The sequence below is a fragment of the Neoarius graeffei genome, chromosome 21, assembly GCF_027579695.1.
Source record: "Neoarius graeffei isolate fNeoGra1 chromosome 21, fNeoGra1.pri, whole genome shotgun sequence".
NCBI lineage: Eukaryota > Metazoa > Chordata > Actinopteri > Siluriformes > Ariidae > Neoarius > Neoarius graeffei.
In genome coordinates, this window is record NC_083589.1 from 8,990,450 (window position 1) to 9,009,400 (window position 18,951).

The 18,951-nt window shown below is 41.4% G+C and overlaps 1 protein-coding gene across 1 annotated transcript; it reads left to right on the plus strand.

Moving 5' to 3' along the window:
- The first annotated feature begins 1,114 nt into the window (after positions 1 to 1,114).
- LOC132870014 (neutral amino acid transporter B(0)-like) lies at positions 1,115 to 4,391 on the plus strand. Its single transcript, XM_060903555.1, has 8 exons — positions 1,115 to 1,542; positions 1,866 to 1,908; positions 2,081 to 2,143; positions 2,220 to 2,386; positions 2,519 to 2,752; positions 3,622 to 3,816; positions 3,922 to 4,056; positions 4,241 to 4,391. The coding sequence occupies exons 1-8, from the start codon at positions 1,115 to 1,117 to the stop codon at positions 4,389 to 4,391; spliced, it is 1,416 nt and encodes a 471-aa protein (XP_060759538.1).
- Positions 4,392 to 18,951: the final 14,560 nt, after the last annotated feature.

Sequence of the window (18,951 nt, forward strand, 5' to 3'; positions counted from 1 at the left end):
TTGTATCAGAAAACAATTTTAATTATAAGCAGTAGCCACATGTACCCACAGGATACAGGCTCCAGCTTGACTGCGACCCTGTAGAACAGGATAAAGTGGCTAGAGATAATGAGATGAGATATTTTTTCCATTGATTTTCTTATGTCTTTTATTATCTATTGTCTTATACTTATTTATCTTTTATTGTGAAGCACTTTGTGAATTTTGTCTGTGAAAGGTCCATCCATTATCCATAACCGCTTATCCTGTAGAGGGTTGCAGGCAAGCTGGAGCCTATCCCAGTTGACTATGGGCGAGAGGCAGGGTACACCCTGGACAAGTCACCAGATCATCGCAGAGCTGACACACAGAGACAAACAACCATTCACACTCACATCCACAGTCAATGTAGAGCCACCAATTAACCTAAACTGAATGTCTTTGGACTGTGGGGGACACCAGAGCACCTGGAGGAAACTCATGCAGAAACGGGGAGAACATGCACACTCCACACAGAAGGGCCCTCATCAGCCACTGGGCTCAAACCCAGAACCTTCTTGCTGTGAGGCGACAATGCTAACCACTACACCACCATGCCATCCCCTCTGTGAAAGGTGCTATATAAATAATCCTTTTACTTATTTACTTACTTGTAGAAACAACTTGATTCTTTAGAAAAAAAATTACACTGATTTCTTCACTTTTTGACTGATATTAAATGTACCAGTAATTCAAGAGAGCATAGTGCATTTTTCTTATACTACATATACATAAATTACATATACATATATGCCCCCCCCCCTTTTCTGTATCATTAAAGAGACACCAACAGCTGGAACCAAATTCCTTGTATGTGTGTCAGCGTATTTGGCCAATAAACATGATTGATTCTGATTCTGATTTTGATTCTGATTCTGGAATGATTAACTGAGCTTTAATTGAGCCACAGCAGGTGGAAGGAGCACATTTTACTCACAGGCACAGGAAGAGATTCATGTTTAGACTCATGGCGGTAACTGTTTAAGTGAAGATGGCAGACGAGAACACAGATATATAAGGACCAATTTCTATCGACCAAGTGCAATGTGACGAACGTTCTGATCCAGTTGAGTAGAGTCCATCTGCTTCAGAAATCATGTGGGAGAAGTTAAAGAAGATCGTGAAGAAAAACTTACTGGTGATACTGACGGTGACTGCGGTCATTGCTGGTATTTGTATTGGACTCGGACTGCGAAATGTAAAGCTCTCCCCAGCTCAGGTGATTTATTTTGGCTTCCCCGGGGAGTTGTTGATCAACCTACTGAAGATGATCATCATGCCACTGGTAGTGTGCAGCCTCATATCCGGAGCCACAAGCATCGACTCAAAAGCTTTAGGGAAACTGGGTGGCTGGGCTATGCTCTTCTTTTTAGTGACCACATTACTTTCATCATTAATTGGTGTGATTATGGCATTTGTCATTCATCCTGGTTCATCTGAAGGAGCCAAGCAGAAGGTGATTTACACTGATGAGAATGTATTCGAGAGTAAGGAGGTGGTGGACTCATTTTTGGACCTAATAAGGTAAGTGGACTACTTTAATGGGTTGAGACTGAAATTGTTGAAAGTAACGTGTTAACCAGAGGAAAGGAAAGGGAACACTTTTAGTCTCCTCAAGATCAAGGTGATCTGCATTAATCCGAGGACTCCAGCTGCTAGTCTGGATCAATTACATTAGTATTTTAATATTCATTTTAAATATTCGTCAGTAATTGGAGGTCTGTAGGATCACAGGTCTGTTCCATGTGTCTAAGGGTTCAGGTTTGGGTTCGGCACATTGATGTCGGTGATATGAGACGCTGAGGTATTACAATTAATTAGCATATACATTTTCTTTGCCCTTTCAGAAACATCTTTCCCTCCAACCTGGTGGCTGCTACTTTTCAGTCGGTGAGACACACACACATGCAGAGAGAGAGAGAGAGAGAGAGAGAGACTTGCACATCTTTCACATGCTCTAACTCACACACTCCCTCCAGACTAAAAAAGACTAGAAACACCACTTTCTCCCCCCATCATCAATTAGCTATTTTGCTCACTTGATGTCTCCTTTTTCCCTCAGTATGCTACTGGTTATAAGTTTCTGAAAATCAACACGACTGCTTCCAACATCACTTTGGAAAAGGTAATCTTTAGTTTTAAAAATCTAAACATGTAAACTGTTTGTAGGACATGCGGCTGATGTGTGTACTTGTGTGTAGGTTCCAGTGGGTACAAATGTGGACAGTATGAACATTCTGGGCCTAGTTGTGTTTGCTGTGGTGTTTGGTATAGCTTTGAAGAGTTTGGGCAAGGATGGGGAGAACCTAATTAAGTTTTTTAACTCCTTCAATGAGGCTAATATGATACTCATATCCTGGATCATGTGGTAAGTAAATCAACCTGCTTTTTGTTACTTATTCCATGAAAATGCATTCCCTATACTAGTTCACATAATGTTAATTTTGGTTCTCTGAAAATTTGGAGTTATTTATATTCTAACTGAGTTGATGTTTTGTAGGTATGCCCCGCTGGGTATCATATTCTTGGTGGCTGCTAAGATTATTGAGATGGAGAATGTAGGGACACTATTTGCCAGCTTGGGAAAGTATATTGCATGCTGTCTGATTGGTCATGTAGTGGATGGTCTGATCATCCTGCCACTACTTTACTTTGTGATCACACGGAAGAACCCCTACACTTTTCTCATGGGCATAATTCCTGCTTTGGCAACTGCTTTTGGAACCGCGTCCAGGTAAGAAGCTGAGGAGCATTTGGCCTAAACCAGCATCCTTTTCTGAATCGCAATAGAACAAACGTAAGGCACAAAACAGTGATGAGTTGTGCTGGGGTTATGTGTTTCTTTTTTTTATTAGTATTTTTTAGTTGACTAAAGTATCTTTCTTTCAAGGTAAAATATGTACAGATGGGAGGCCCAATCTGATCTTTGTTTACATCAGCTAGGGTTTTATTTATTTATTTTATTTTGTGTGTTTAGTAGTTGTTAATAATAATAATAATAATAATAATAATAATAATAATAATAATAATAATAATAATAGGTCAGCATGGTGGTGTAGTGATTTGCACTGTCACCTCACAACAAGAAGGTTCTGGGTTCGAGCCTAGTGGCCAACGGGGGCCTTTCTGTGTGGAGTTTGCATATTCTCCCCGTGTCTGTGTGGGTTTCCTCCGAATTCCCCCACAGTCCGAAGACATGCAGGTTAGGTTAATTGGTGGCTCTAAATTGACCGTAGGTGTGAATGTGAGTGTGAATGGTTGTTTGTCTCTATGTGTCAGCGCTGCGATGATCTGGCGACTTGTCCAGGGTGTACCCCGCCTCTCGCCCATAGTCAACTGGGATAGGCTCCAGCTTGCACAGGATAAGCGGTTATGGATAATGGATGGATGGATTGATGCATGGATAATAATAATGACATCTAGAATTCTGACTTTAAATTTAAGAGCAACAACATCCCCATCCAGATTCATTTGGATTTAGTTTATTTATTTAGATTCATAGCAGGTTTAATGAATGTAACTGTTTAAAGTGATTTTCAGAATTAGGAGTGTTGTGTAAGTTGTTCTAAAGTGGGTAGTGCCTCACCTCATTTGTGTGTTTAGTGCTGCAACACTGCCTTTGATGATAAAGTGTGTGGAGGAGAACAACGGTATATCAAAGCGCATGAGTCGCTTCATCCTACCTATTGGTGCCACTGTCAACATGGATGGAGCCGCTTGCTTCCAGTGTGTGGCTGCTGTCTTTATTGCACAGTTAAATGACATTCCACTCAGCTTTGCCCAGATTATTACAATACTGTGAGTGCAGACATTAAACTCCAGTTACTCAGAGTCTAAATGGATATTACAAGCTATAAATCAGCACAAGTTTCTTTTTTCCACATTGTCCCTTTCTTGTTTCAGGGTGACAGCCACAGCTTCAAGTGTGGGGACTGCAGGGGTCCCTGCTGGAGGTGTGCTGACGCTGGTTATCATTCTGGAGGCAGTGGGATTGCCCACTACGGACCTCTCTCTTATCCTGGCTGTAGACTGGCTTGTGTGAGTAAAATATGTAGATTTGGAGTCTAAAGACATGTTGGAAGAATTTATGAGATAAAAGTGTACTTCTGATCATAAAAAAAGGGATCAAATAGGATGTGGTTATGGAAAGGTGTATGGAATAATGAACCATAGGTTTATGTGGAGTAACTTCTTCTCTTTTTTTCTACATTACTGCTTTTAGAGATCGCACCTGCACAGTCATCAACGTGGAGGGTGATGCGTTTGTGGCAGGGCTGCTGCAGCACTTGACTGATCGCATGAGCAAGAAAGAGGAGGTCGAGCTGGGTGAAGTACTTTTGGAAGAAGCCGAGAATCCAGTGAAACCTGAGTAGTCTTCTCTCCTTGAGTCCTCCTTGAGGACTTTTAAACAGGATGTCATTTCCAAAAGGATTGTTTCATTGTTAGGTTGTTCTATTGTCAGAACTACTTATTTTTCTTATTGGGAATGGATTTTCTTCAGATTATATTGTTGGTGTCTTTTAAAAGGCTGGACCTAGGCTTGGCTTTTTTCAACCTTCAATCTGATGCCTCCTGTTATTTTCTCAACTAGCAAGAAGTTTTATCATACAGTTATTCGCTGAAGCTGAGGTGAATATCGGCGAATAATTCACCAATTCACCAATTATTCACCAATATTCACTGAGCCTGAGGAGGACAATTGTTTTGGTATAAATACATGGATGATTGATTTAAAAAATAAAAAGGAAACCTTATTAAAAAAAAAAAACTTCAGTCTTCAAAAGCGGCATGTGAATGTAATAATGGCATGGCACAGACTTGTGTCACTTATCTTCACTGAGTCATAAAAAATACTTTGTTTTGAAATCAATAACATAAGTCACAATTCCACCTTACCTTTGAATAGTTTTAGACCAAACCCCTTAAGATCTTTAATGCTTTTACCAACAACATTTTCTTTCATCATTTGTAATTCCTCCTCACTTACGGTGATGAAGCGATCGGCTGACATTTTGCCAAGTCGCTCGAGGTGATTATTGAGAAATAGTCTGAATCTCATGACCAATCAGAATGTGTGATTTCCTATAATCATCTCTGCATTTAGAGGAAACTGCTTTAAACCTGTTGTGTGTAAAGTGAGAATAAATAGATTCATGAAAATCATAGTGAATATTTGACTTCCTTGTTTAAGGTTTAAATTTTGGGGTATAATTTAGTCACCTGATCTGTCTGGACAAGCAGGTTTTAGAAATAAAGACCACCATTTTTAGTTCTATATTGTTTATCACTTCTGAATCACTCCTGTCTCCTTGAACACTTGTATGACATTCCTCTGTTGAATGACGTATTTTCAGGTCAAGTTTGCTTTCAGTATGTTGCATGAGACTGGTCAATATCATAATTTGCAAGATAATCAAAAAGTGTGCTGTAATTATTGTAGCTCACGTAAATAAATAAATAAATAAATAAATAAATAATAAGCTCTGACTAGTGACTGAGTTATATAAATGGATGAAATTTTGATAATGAAAACATCAAAATATGCTTGTACTCAGCACTGCTCAGGGGTACATAAATCATTAAACAGACTTTCAGGTTAAAGCCTGGTTTATTTTGCTGAGTGGCATTTTAGGACATCTAATAACTGAATTAGTTTTTCCAGTATCATACCGTAAATTATCACTGTATTTCAGTGCATTTTTGTTTTGCCAAAAATTAAATACTAAAATATGTCACAACACGAGTATATCAGCATCTATGTGCAATTAAAGACTGATCATTCCAACAAGCTGTAACTCAATGCAGTATGGTTGTGTACAAGCTGCTTGTGCCTGATGCCAAAGAGAATAGCTGTGTTCACTGGAATGCACTCTTACCAGCCTTTATTAAAAAGTGTGTTGCTGTTTTTTTTGGAATGATATTCTGGATAGGGCAGCACAGTGGTGTAGTGGTTAGCACTGTTGCCTCACAGCAAGAAGGTTATGGGTTTGCGCCCAGTGGCTGATGGTAGCCTTTCTGTGTGGAGTTTGCATGTTCTCCCCGTGTCTGTGTGGATTTCCTCTAGGTGTTCTGTTTTCCCTCACAGTCCAAAGTCATGCAGGTTTGGCTAATTGGTGGCTCTAAATTGACCACAGGTGTGAATATGAGTGTGAATGGTTGTGTGTCTCTATGTGTCAAGTCAAGTTTATTTGTATAGCGCTTTTAACAATAAACATTGTCACAAAGCAGCTTTACAGAATTTGAATGACTTAAAACATGAGCTAATTTTATCCTTAATCTATCCCCAATGAGTAAGCCTGTGGTGACAGTGGCAAGGAAAAACTCCCTCAGACAACATGAGGAAGAAACCTTGAGAGGAACCAGACTCTAAAGGGAACCCATCCTCATTTGGGCAACAACAGACAACATGACTATAACATTAACAGTTTTAACATGGTGTAGGGACAGTCACAGTCCCGTCTAGAACTACAAATCCCATCAACTAACTTCCGCGATGACCTACGTCATGGCTGGGCGGGATCACCTACATCACGTCCTCCATGACTCTATAAGTGACCCGGAAACCCTCAGCTAACTCTCTTTGGCGCTGTGGACTCTGCGTCATACAGACATAAAGAGACACCCTCTCATCAGAACATCTGAGATCAAGACGTCTGCCTTTCAAGAAAAAGAAGATTCAGCACACTTTCGTATACCACTGGCCACGGTAAAAATACTACTTAAGTTGCACTGTCTCACTAAATAGAGATACAACCAGTTTTATTTGTACTATGAGTAACGTTACGACTGCAGCCCAAGCAGTTAATTAAAAGTTAGAAGCGACCAGATTCCTTCTGACTTAATCGCTGTGCACATTGTTTGATCAGAGACTTTTCCTCACAAACGACGAAGTTTGGACCATGGAAACCTCTGCGCTCTCACGGAAGCGACCCACAAGCTTCTGTGAACCCCGCGAAACTTTGGGATATCTGAAAGTAAGGCTGGCATTTGGGCAAATTAGTCTTAGGAATTAGCTTCATGAAGTAGTGTGAATTTAAACTCAGGAACTGTTTAATTGAGCATACTGATCATTGTGGTTCTATATTGTTTCTCTCAGTTGTTTTAATAGATAGGCTGTTGCATGCTTTTCTCTATCCTTTCTAACACCTTTAATTTCATTATTACACATATTTTGACCTCATCAAGATTTCAGTGAATTTGGTAATGTTATAGTGTAGTGGATTAGCAGCCATGGCTAATTCCTTTGTCTCAGGGACCACGAGGCGATTTTCACCTCCCCCAGCACACACACACACACACACACCCCTCCCCCTCTAATACACATACACACAAACACACACACACATAATACCTCACTGTTTTGCTGCTGACCTTATTGAATGTATATCATTGTTATAATAAATTCAATTATTCTGTTAATTAGATGCATGGACGACCAGACCTACACTCTTCCATGAGTAGGGTCCAAAATGACCCCAATTGGAATTAGGGCATTTTTGAGTGGAAACTGATTTTATGTTGTTCAGAGTTGATTGTTAATGCCATATTTTGATATTTGACATGTTCATTCACCACTTTGTATGTTTGTTTGTGTTTGTTTTGTGTGAATTTGTTTGTTGTTTGTTTATTTTTGTATGTCTGTACATGTACAGTTGAATTTTGTGTGTGTGTGTGTGTGTGCTCATCCGTATAGCGGTATCTCAGAGGATAACATATTCTCCAGTGGAGAGAATGATGAGAGAAACAGTAATGACACAATGACAACAGTATGATGTTGTATGATGTTCTCATGCACTTTATTTACATGCTTACTTATCCCCTTAACACCCAAATATAGAAAAAAAGGGTAAAAAAATTTTTTCAACCTCATATATGTTGTTCTAGGAAGGCTCTGATGCAAAAATTGTGTTTCTTTTTTAATTTTGACATTTTAGCAACTTTTTGGGGAAATGTTGTAAAATTACAATGTTAGCTCTCAAGGGTAGGTAGCAGAATTTCACTGGCATCATTCACACACTGTAAATGATCTGGGTGTGTTTGTCTTCACTTTCCTGCTGATAAAGGGTCACAGAAGTGATTGTATCTTCACAACAAACAACAACAATAATAGTCAGACATGTTATATTGTTTTATGACAAGTAATTTATTCAAAAAAAGTAATTTCCACTCTTTAAAAACACTGGATGAATGCTGTATGTACAAATCTGAAAACAAACTTAAGATGCATTTTTACATCTCCCTTCTTTACCTATGGTAGACCAAAAAGCAGTTTCTTTGTTCTGAAAAACAAAGGCAGACATCACACTTCATACAAACAGTGTTAGTGTAGCCTTTAGCACACTGTCTGCACCTTCCCCCGTCAGCTTTGATGGGGGAAATGCCCAGTCATGTCTTTGCAGACATCACTTGGTGGGTGTGCATTTCTCCTCTTAGAGGGCCTAGCAGCTGGAGAACTCATAGGGCTTGAGGATGGCCGCCCTCGCTTTGGCACTGGGACAGATGTGCCAGTCAGGATAAGGGAGGATGCCAACTGGGCCTGAAACCATCTCCTGATCAGGATCTCTTTCTTTGGAATAGCCCAGGCCTTGCAGTCCCGTTTGTACAGGAGCCAAGCGTTGATCACAGCTAGAATAATTGTGTGCCAGAAGATGTAGATGTACCAACAATGGGACTTGAGAGGAAACTTGTACTTGGCCGTAAATGAGTCCAGCAAATCCACTCCCCCCATGTTTTTGTTGTAGGTCACCACGATGTTAGGCCTCTGAACTTCCACAAATGTTTTGGCAGTTTTGTCCCAACGTTTAACCTTTTCCACTGGTTCTGGGCCAGTAAAGGATGACACAAGTGTCACCTGACGGGTGTCGTACCATGTCACAGCACAAATGTTGTGGTTCTTCTCCACTCTGACATCAAATGTCCCTCTTCCCTTTTTCTTCAAGGTTTTCTCATCATTGAGGTTGGAGTTTGGAAGCCGTACTTTACTGTTAGCACAGTAAGCTAGTGTAATAAACATAAGTATAGAACAACATAAGTATGCAGTAACAACACAATCACACAAGATTCATTGATGTTGAAAATAAGTTAACATTTTAGGACTATTGTATGGCGAATAAAACTGATGATAATACTTACATGTGTGTTGCTGAGTAAAAATGCTCTTCAGGGTGGTGAGAATGTAAGCAGTAGATGTGTTGATCGGCAACAAATGTATTCCTGACAATCAGAGGTGACAAAAATAAAAAGTTCCTAGGGATATCAACCGAAACTCCATATAAAATGCTTGGGGTCCGTTTGGACCCCACTCATGGAAAAGTTGAGTATTGATACAAAATATAAAATAATTTAAAAGAAAAAAAACTATACATACAAATCCAAATGAAAACATATCAAAAACACCCTATTTGAGGAATACATGGAAGGTTAGACAATATAAATGTAAAATGACAAAGATTTTGCAACAAAACTACCACTGGGGTCCGTTTGGACCCCATTTATGCATCTAAGGGTTTTAAACTGTGTCTGTTTGTTGCTACTATATTTTGAAGTCACACAATCTCAAAGAACTCCAAATTGCCTTTGCTATTGGCTGTAGTGTCTATGTAATACAGTAAGTAATACATTATTGCTGCATCAGTAGTGATCACAATAATTGGAATATACCATAATCTAGCTGTTTGGTAATTTATTATTAAACACCAAAATTAATGGTATTATCAGTGAGACTGATTTAATGAGACTGATTTATTGAGACTGATTTAATGAAACTGATCACTTAAGACCAATAGCACCCACATTATTTATTGGTGCCCCATGTGAGGCAATTGGTTTGTTGACTTCTTGAATATTGTTGCAACAACAGATAAATTATCAGTTTGATTAAGCAACTGCCAAGGTATATCCCCAGGTGTGTTAAACAGTTAACTGTAACATGATAATCATATCACAAAATACTAATAACCTATCAATAACTTAGGATAAGAGATAGCATTTCCAAACAAAACAAACTTTATTGATTGATTAATTAATTATGTAGTTAATATTAATTAATAATAATTAATTAATAAATTAACTCATTGATTAATTAATTACCAAATATCCAACCTAAGTAAAATGACATCCCCTCATGTCTCAGAGGCTGAAGACAACGCTCAAGACGTGTCTCTCTTTGATGTCATCGCAGACCTCATTCACTGCTCTGCCTCCGAAAGAGCAAACATTAGGAACATGAGTAAGAGTGAATGCCAAAATAACATAGATAACTCAATAAAACATATGAGAGATCCAAAAAGAACAACTATTAGTGTCCAAGAAGCACTAGGTAGGCTATTCCTGTTACACTTCCAAGACACTGATTTAGAAATCAGATACCTCCGTGGAGAGGTTGAAAGGCTGACCACCAGTGATGCCGAGCTGGCAGCTGATAATGATTTATACAGGGAGCATGAGCTCTTGAAAAACTCCCTTCGTGATTGTGCCAAAAGGCTAGAGAAAGCCGAAAAGGCTGCCAAGAGGGCTGCCAAGGAGCAGACCCCCCAAGAAGGGTGCGAGGGGCGTGAAAGACCCCCAGCAATGCGGCGAAGCTCAGAGCGGGAAGAGGCGTCCGAGTCGGACACCGTGGATTACCTGGTTGAGGACCAGACATCCCGCCAAACTCCATCAACTCGCTACATGACTCCTTTGTCGTTTAGCCAGGGTGGAGCCATACTGCACTCATCCCGAACCTAGACCCATAGCACACCCAGGTCAGTGCGCTACAGTATCCCTGATCCATCTTCGGATGAATCAGACTCCGAATCTCGTGCGAAACGGGAGTGATACCAGAGTAGCTCAGATAGTGAGTACTCAGGAGAGCGAAGGAGGCCGCACAAGGACGTGCATCAAGCCCCTCGCATACGGCAAATTGACCTACTTGCCAAAGATGTTGAGCGATTTGATCCTGATAATAAAAGAACAAATGTAAATGATTATTTGCAAGAAATTGACCGATGCTTGATGGACCTGCCGAAAGCCACAACGCGAGAGAAACTTAAACTGATCTGGAAGACCTCCAGTAGCAGCGTTCGTGCCTTTTAAGAGATGCTACCCCCAGACGTTCGCGATAGCTATTCGAAACTTCGCAATTACATGAGGGGAGAATATGCGCCATACACAGATGAAACCTCCGCGACATTGTGTGCAATACAAATTAAACAGAAATGGTCTGAGGAGCCTTGTGAATATTATAGATGGCTACATACTGCCTATTTCCAGGGTAGTAGCGCACCAGGCTTGGAAGAAGATAGAGGCTTCAAATCCCTCTTCTTACATAACCTCCACCCAAGCATGCGGACTCAAGTCACACTGACGTGTCGACAAGGTTTCTACTCGATGAGGGAAATTAGGCAACTAGCCCAAATGACCTGGGAGACCATTGTCAAAACCACAGAAAGAAACGATGATGAACCCAGGGTCCTTAGTCTCCAGGGTGCGGACAGGCCCCTGCTAGCCTTAGAAGGAGGTGAAGCTCCAAAAGGGGGACCCACCTGGAGAAATCCTGGTCCAAACCGCCTCTTGCCGAGCCATCACCAGGGTGAGTGGAAGAATTGGCAAGGTAAGGCCAGGAGAGACCGAGGGCAAGGCCACAGTGACCATGGCAACCGCTCACCATATGAAAAGGGTCATAAGGAACAAGGTGGTTGGCAGCAAGATTGTCATCCCCGCTCTGGCCAGAGACGGCAGGAGCGCTCCGACCGTAGCTCTACACGTAGGGGTAGAGGTGACCGACACAGTGACTCAGACCAACCTGGTGAGTTCCGCTCAGAGCTGGATTCTTTGAAAGCCCAGTTGGCTGAGATTAAAGGACTGTTACAGAAGAGGTCAGACCCCTCAACAGATAAAACAAAAGAGCCCAAGAAAGATGACAAAGGCCACCCGCTGGCATGACTAGGCCAGGGACCATGAGTTTATCTCGTGAAAGGGGGAGGAGATCCCTGTGAAACAGCAGGCAATGGTCAGGATGTAGGGCCCCCCTGGTGGTGAAGGCAAATACACAAAACACACCTCTCATGTGCGCTAAAGTCTTCGCCACCATCTCTCAGACATGGCTCTCACAAGGTGACCCAATCCCAACCAAGCCCATAAACTTAGTCAGCTTCACACAAAACACCCCTGCGTCAGATGCTGTAGATCCTCCATTAGGCGAACCATACCCAGGTTTCGAGCTGGAGGTCCAACAACAGCTTACTAAGGCTGATAGCCTAACCTTGGATGCTCAGAAACAACAACTCCGCCAATCGTTTTATGATTTCAAAGACATTTGGTCACGGGATTCTAATGATTGCGGAATCACGACCCCACAGCCGTTGGATCCCACAAAACATGCACAAGCCCGTTACGATGAGGTTAGTGCAGACACCGACCAACCAAGCGCCACGGGAGACCAAATTTCCGATGAACTTTAGTTCATGTCTTTGCACACCGAGTCTGGTGTCGAAACACCTGACATCGCGATTCCCCCTAGTGGCCACAATTCTTTGGAAAACCACGTCTCTTTCCTTTGTTCCTTGAATAACTCAACCTCAGCTATGTACTGCCCTATCCTATCAGGTGAAGTGCGAGTCAATGGGACCACGGTCCTCAATGCAGCTATGACGCTTTGGTCTGAGAAGTCAGCCATCAGCCAGACCTTGTTTGACATGCTGTGTCAAAGCCATTCCTGCCCCGTATTCATGCAGAAAAGCCTCCCTCTATCCATCGACTCAGACAAAGGCACCCATTTCACTGCTGGTGTAATGGCTGCGCTGTGGAACATGTTAGGCGTTGAGGCGAAATTCCATATCGCGTACCACCCTCAATCCTCTGGTCAGGTTGAATGAGCCAATCAAACCATTGTGAGCATGCTGCGGAAGTATATCACCCACCATGGTAAAGATTGGGATGTGAAACTTCCCTTGGTGCTAATGGCCATTAGGTCCACCCCTCATCGCACCACTGGAGTCACACCCTTTGAGATGATGACTGGGTGGGAGATGGGTCTCCCACTGCATCTCCTGTACAGACCAGAGGACATGAGCATCGCAACTGCATACACCGCACATCAATATGTCACTGACCTACAACACCACCTACAGTCAACCTTTGCATGGGCCCAAAAGAATCTTGAAACGAGTGTAAAAGGACAAAAGGCCTACTACGACCGAATCTCAAAGAAGTTCCTACCATACTGGTCGGGACCTTTCGATCGTGGGAAAACTGTTCCCTGTCGCGTATCGCATTAGGACATCCAGGCCTAATCAAATGCCCTCATATAGATGGGTCCATAACAATCAAATCAAGCCTTTTGAACAGTCCTCACTCCAAAAAGGGGGTGGACGATAGTTAGGCCCATCCTGTCCACCTAGCTTGTATGCCTCACTCACCCATAAGCGTACACTAACATTCCCAGTCAGACTTACCAACCCAATAAAGTTGCGCTAGTCAATAACACTGTGCATGCCGTAGACAAGTTGGCCAAAATAATCAAGAACGAGATCAAATACGTCCGGGTAGTAAGGGATTTGATGCAAGACCTGCTTAGAGAAATTAGCAGCTCAATCAGTACCCTGAGTAGTGGTAAAGTCCCACCGTATCTGATACCCCTTAGCATGGTAGATAAAATACTAAAATCCGCTACTACTACTAATGTGTATTCATCGCAAATACACCTGGCCTATAGTCTTGGCAGTGCTATTCCCATTTTTGTGAATCCACAAGACTTAGAGATAGGATTCATGCTGAACCTATCCATTATTGAGAAAAACAACATATATAGACTCGTCTGTCCTCAACGTGGGTTTCTGGAAAAAACAATGTCTGGATACACATACAAACACCACCCATGGTAGCATTCCATGATGACAACCCCTCTGTCTACTTTATTCCCAACCTAGAGATGTGCACCTCCACTAAAGACATCCACTGGGTCTGCCCAAGCAACCCATTCATTAGAGACACTACAGATCGCCTGTGTGGTTTGAGGGCAAAAGCGCCTGAACAAAAGTGTGTAGGTCAAATGTCCGCAAAGGACGAGGATATGGAAACTAGAGTAGAGAGAGCTGGTAGTCGGTGGGTTGTTAACACTCCAAAAACTGAAGTCTTGATGTCATACGATCAGCACGACACAGCCACCAGAATGAAAATCCCAAACCAAACGGTGTTCCTTAGTGTACCACAGGGAGCCACCATTCACGTAGGTGATATCACCCTACACCATCTTAGTACTGACAGGTACGATTCTGAGATTGAAATGATAGACGCATTTCAAGGTTATGATCTTGAGATCAATAACACCCTCCAACAGCAACTACTGGTTGAAGGGACCAAAACGGTGAAATTTAGTTTATGCCAGACTGGAATTTCGACTATGGTCTCCCGATACCAGGTCAGAGAGTCATCTGATCTAGGATCTACTAAAAGTCTGATTGCTTTGGGACTTCTCCTCAGTGGCTGGGTCTTAACCGCTGGCATCGCATACATGCTACTGTAGGTATCATGCCGCCATCTTGTGTCAGAACTACAATTCCCAGGCAACTTCCATGTGACCTATGTCACACGTGGGCGGGATCATCTACGTCAGTCCGCCATGCGCACATAACACAATGGGACAACGCTTCCACCTTTGTCTCTCGCGTCCGGATTTCAACGAGTCTAGACACACAAAAGGGATGCTCTCCACCCAAAAAGACGTCTTCTTTCTTGCAAGATCCATCACTCAGCGCGATTTTCTTTCTTACCCTTGGCAAAGGTAAACTCTAGAGTCGCGCGATCTTTAAACTCAACCTGAGTTACAACCGGTTTACTTGTATTAGAAGTGACGTCACGACTGCAGCCCAGGCAGTTAAAAGTTAAGAAGCGATTGAATCCTTTTTAACTCAAAAGCACTGTGCATCTTATTCTGATCAGAGACTTTTCCTCACGAACGCTGAGGTTCGGACCAAGAATCCTCTGCTTTCTACGGGAACCACCCAAGTGCTCCGCTGGACCCGAAAGTTTCTACGCCTCCATCACGAGCGGCTCACGTGCTCCCACGGCGAGGCCCGAGACTACACCGGCGAATATTTCTTCATATCTTGCTAAAGGCAGGATTAAGTAAGATTTTGGCATTTGGGCATAATTAGGATAGTCTTAGGAATTTGCTTTTATTTGAAATAGTGTGAATTTAAACCCAGGTTTATCTGTTACACTGTTAGACATGCAGCGTGTTGATTTATTTTGGTTCTATGTTCTCTCAATTGTTTAATAGGTTGTGCATGCTCCTCTCTGACTAACACTAATTTCCTTATCATACATTTTGACCTTATCAAGGTTTCAGTGAGTTTGGTAATGTTATGAGTGTGGAATCTTTTTGTTACTGAGAAAACACGTGCTCAACAGGCCTGACCAGGCCTGATACACTTTAGATAGCTTCCCTTTGACTTTAGCAACACGTGCTCAGTAGGCCTCACCAGGCCTAACAAACACAGTTTAGCTAGGCCATAGGGCCTTTCACAAACACACACTAGCAACACAAGGCTAATCTAGGCCTCCACCATGTGTAGTTAGCTACACGAGGCTAAACACATGGTCAAGTCCTTCATACACACACAAGCACACATTAGCAACAGAGCTAATCCTTTGTTCTATTTAGATAACATTCTTTTGTTTTAGCTAGCAACAAGCTAGGCCATACACACACACACCAGATCTACACCTTAGATTCCAGATCTACACCTTTACCTCATAAACACCATTAACACAAGGCTTGACTAAACAGATATGTTTTCAGCCTAGACTTAAATGCTGAGACTGTGTCTGATTCCTGAACATTACTTGGAAGGCTTTTCCATAACTGTGGGGCTTTGTAAGAAAAGGCTCTGCCCCCTGATGTAGCCTTAACTATACAGTACGAGGGACCAGCAGATAGCCTGCACCTTTTGATCTAAGTAGGCGTGGCGGGTCATAGAGGAGCAGAAGTTCACTCAGGTACTGTGGTGCGAGACCATTTAGTGCTTTAAATGTCAGTAGTAGTACTTTATAATCAATACAAAATTTGATTGGGAGCCAATGCAGCATGGATAAGACAGGGGTGATGTGGTCATATCTTCTAGTTCTAGTAAGGACTCTTGCTGCTGCATTTTGAACTAACTGGAGCTTGTTTATGCACTTATTGGAACATCCAGACAGTAAGGCATTACAATAATCCAACCTGGAGGTAACAAAAGCATGAACTAGTTTTTCCGCATCATGTAGTGACATTAAATTTCTTATCTTAGCAATATTTCCGAGATGAAAGAAAGCTATCCGGGTGATATCAATGTGAGTTTCGAATGAAAGACTGGGGTCAATAATCACTCCAAGGTCTTTTACTGCTGCACGTGAAGAAATAGAAAGACCATCCAGAGTTAGTGTGGAATCAGAAAACTTACTTCTAGCTGCATGTGGTCCCAGTACAAGTACTTCAGTCTTGTCAGAGTTAAGCAGAAGGAAGTTAATAAGCATCCAGTGTCTAATGTCCTTCACACATTCCTCAATTCCATTAAGCTGGTGTCTCTCATCAGGTTTTACAGAAACATACAACTGTGTGTCATCAGCATAACAGTGGAAACTAATACAATGTTTACGAATAATATCATACGGTAACATATATGAATAATATCATATACAGTAACACATATAAAGAAAAAAATCAGTGGGACTAAGACAGAACCTTGTGGAACACCAAACTTTACCTCAGTATGTCTAGAAAAATCACCATTTACATCAACATACTGATAGCGAATAGTTAAATAAGACCTGAGCCACGAGAGGGATGTTCCCTTAACTCCTACATTTTCTAGTCTCTCCAGAAGAATAGAATGATCAATGGTATCAAATGTTGCACTAAGGTCAAGCAACACAAGCAGCGAGACACAGCCCTGATCAGATGCCAACAGTTTACTACTTTAACCAGAGCTGTCTCTGTGCTATGATGAGGTCTAAATCCCGACTGATACATTTCATGGATGTTATTCCTATGTAAATATAAGCATAACTGCTGTGCCACAGCTTTTTCTAGGATCTTGGAGATAAAGGGGAGGTTTGATATTGGCCAATAATTGGACAACTGACAGGGATCAAGGTCAGGTTTTTTAATCAGGGGTTTGATAACTGCTAGCTTAAAGGATTTGGGTAAATAGCCAATCGTAAGATAAGAATTTATTATTTTTAGAAGTGGTTCAATTACTTCAGGGATAATCTGTTTGAATAGATGTGTAGGTAAGGGATCTAGTACACAAGTTGAGGCTTTTGATGCCAAGATTAATGAAAGTAATTCAGTTTCTCTAAGGGGAGTAAAACATTCGAATTGCTGAGCTGATACAGTTGTATTGTTAACTACAGGGTCACTTAAATTAGTAGTTTGAATTTTTTGTCGGATATTCTCAATTTTGTCATTAAAAAAATCATGAAGTCGTTGCTACTACATACTGCAGGTGTGCATGTGTCTATAGTGGACTTATTCCTGGTTAATTTTGCTACAGTATTAAATCGGGATCTAGGATTATTTTTGTTATCTTCTATTAGGGAGGAGAGATATGTTGATCTAGCAGCACTAAGAGCTTTTCTATACTTCAGGAAGCTCTCCTTCCATGCTAATTTGAAAATTACCAGTTTTGTTTGACGCCATTTACGTTCCAGTTTTCGAGTGGTCTGTTTTAAAGTATGAGTGTCATGATTATACCAGGGTGCTATTTTTTTTTTGTCTCTGACCATTTTCCATTTAAGAGGAGCTACATTATTTAAAGTATGGCAGAACGTTGACTCTAAGCATTCAGTTGCCTGATCAAGTTCTGCAGGGGCTGACAGTGACCCAATCAAAGTTGATAACTCTGGGAAATCATTTATAAAGCTCTGTGGAGTAGTTGATGTGAATGTACGTTTAATACAGTAGCATGGTGAGGTGCATATATTATTACTGAGACATATTTTGAAGGAGATAATGATCTGAGATAACTTCAGACTGTGGAAGTATGACTATATTTTCTACATTTAACCCGAATGTTAGTATTAGATTGAGGGTGTGACCACCATTATGGGTCAGTCCTATGACATTCTGATTAATCCCTACTGAGTCTAAAATGGACACAAACACTGTTTTCAAAGGGTCTTCTTGGTTATCTAAGTGAATATTAAAATCTCCGACAACTAAAGCTTTGTCTAAGGAAATAACCAGATCTGAGATAAAATCTGCAAATTCAGAAAGAAACTCAGAATATGGCCCCGGGCGCCTGTAAATAATAAGTAATGGAATTAACTGGGTAGACCTATTTTTCGAGGCTACATACATTATATTAGTATGAAGAACTTCAAATATATTAAATTTATAACCAGGTTTTTGTGTTACACCTAGATAATCATTATAAATAACCACAAAGCCTCCTCCTCTGCCAGTTAGACGAGGCTGGTGTATATAACTGTATCCAGGAGGACTAGCTTCAATGTTATATATTCATTTGGCTTAATCCATGTTTCAGTTAAACAAAGTACATTAAACTCCTGATCAGTAATGAGTTCATTAACCATTAGTGCTTTAGATGTAAGAGATCTAATATGTAATAGCCCCACCTTTAGATAAAAGGTTCTGGCAGAGGCTGTACAGTCAGTATGATCTAATTTTATATTGATTAAGTTACTGGAACAAACTCTCTGAATATTTCTACATTTTTGTTGAGCTCAGGGAACAGACACAGTCTCAATGTAGTGGACCCTGAGTGACGACTCTGTGCAGCTAGCAGACAGTCGGTTTAGCCTGTTCATCTGCTCCCTGGCCTTGGCTCTAGATTGTCAGAAATTAATTAGGCCTGTTCTAAGACTATGACCTATGCTGTAGGAAATGAGAGCAGCACCTTCCCAAGTGGGATGGATATGTCCCGCCCTAACAGGCCAGCAGTGCCCTCAAAA

Excerpts from the sequence above, each read along its gene's own strand:
- LOC132870014 (XM_060903555.1), top strand. The coding sequence starts at position 1,115 with ATGTGGGAGAAGTTAAAGAAGATCGTGAAGAAAAACTTACTGGTGATA. Across the intron at positions 1,909-2,080 it reads TGGCTGCTACTTTTCAGTCG|TATGCTACTGGTTATAAGTT; the intron begins GTGAGACACACA and ends TTTTTCCCTCAG. Across the intron at positions 2,144-2,219 it reads CCAACATCACTTTGGAAAAG|GTTCCAGTGGGTACAAATGT; the intron begins GTAATCTTTAGT and ends ACTTGTGTGTAG.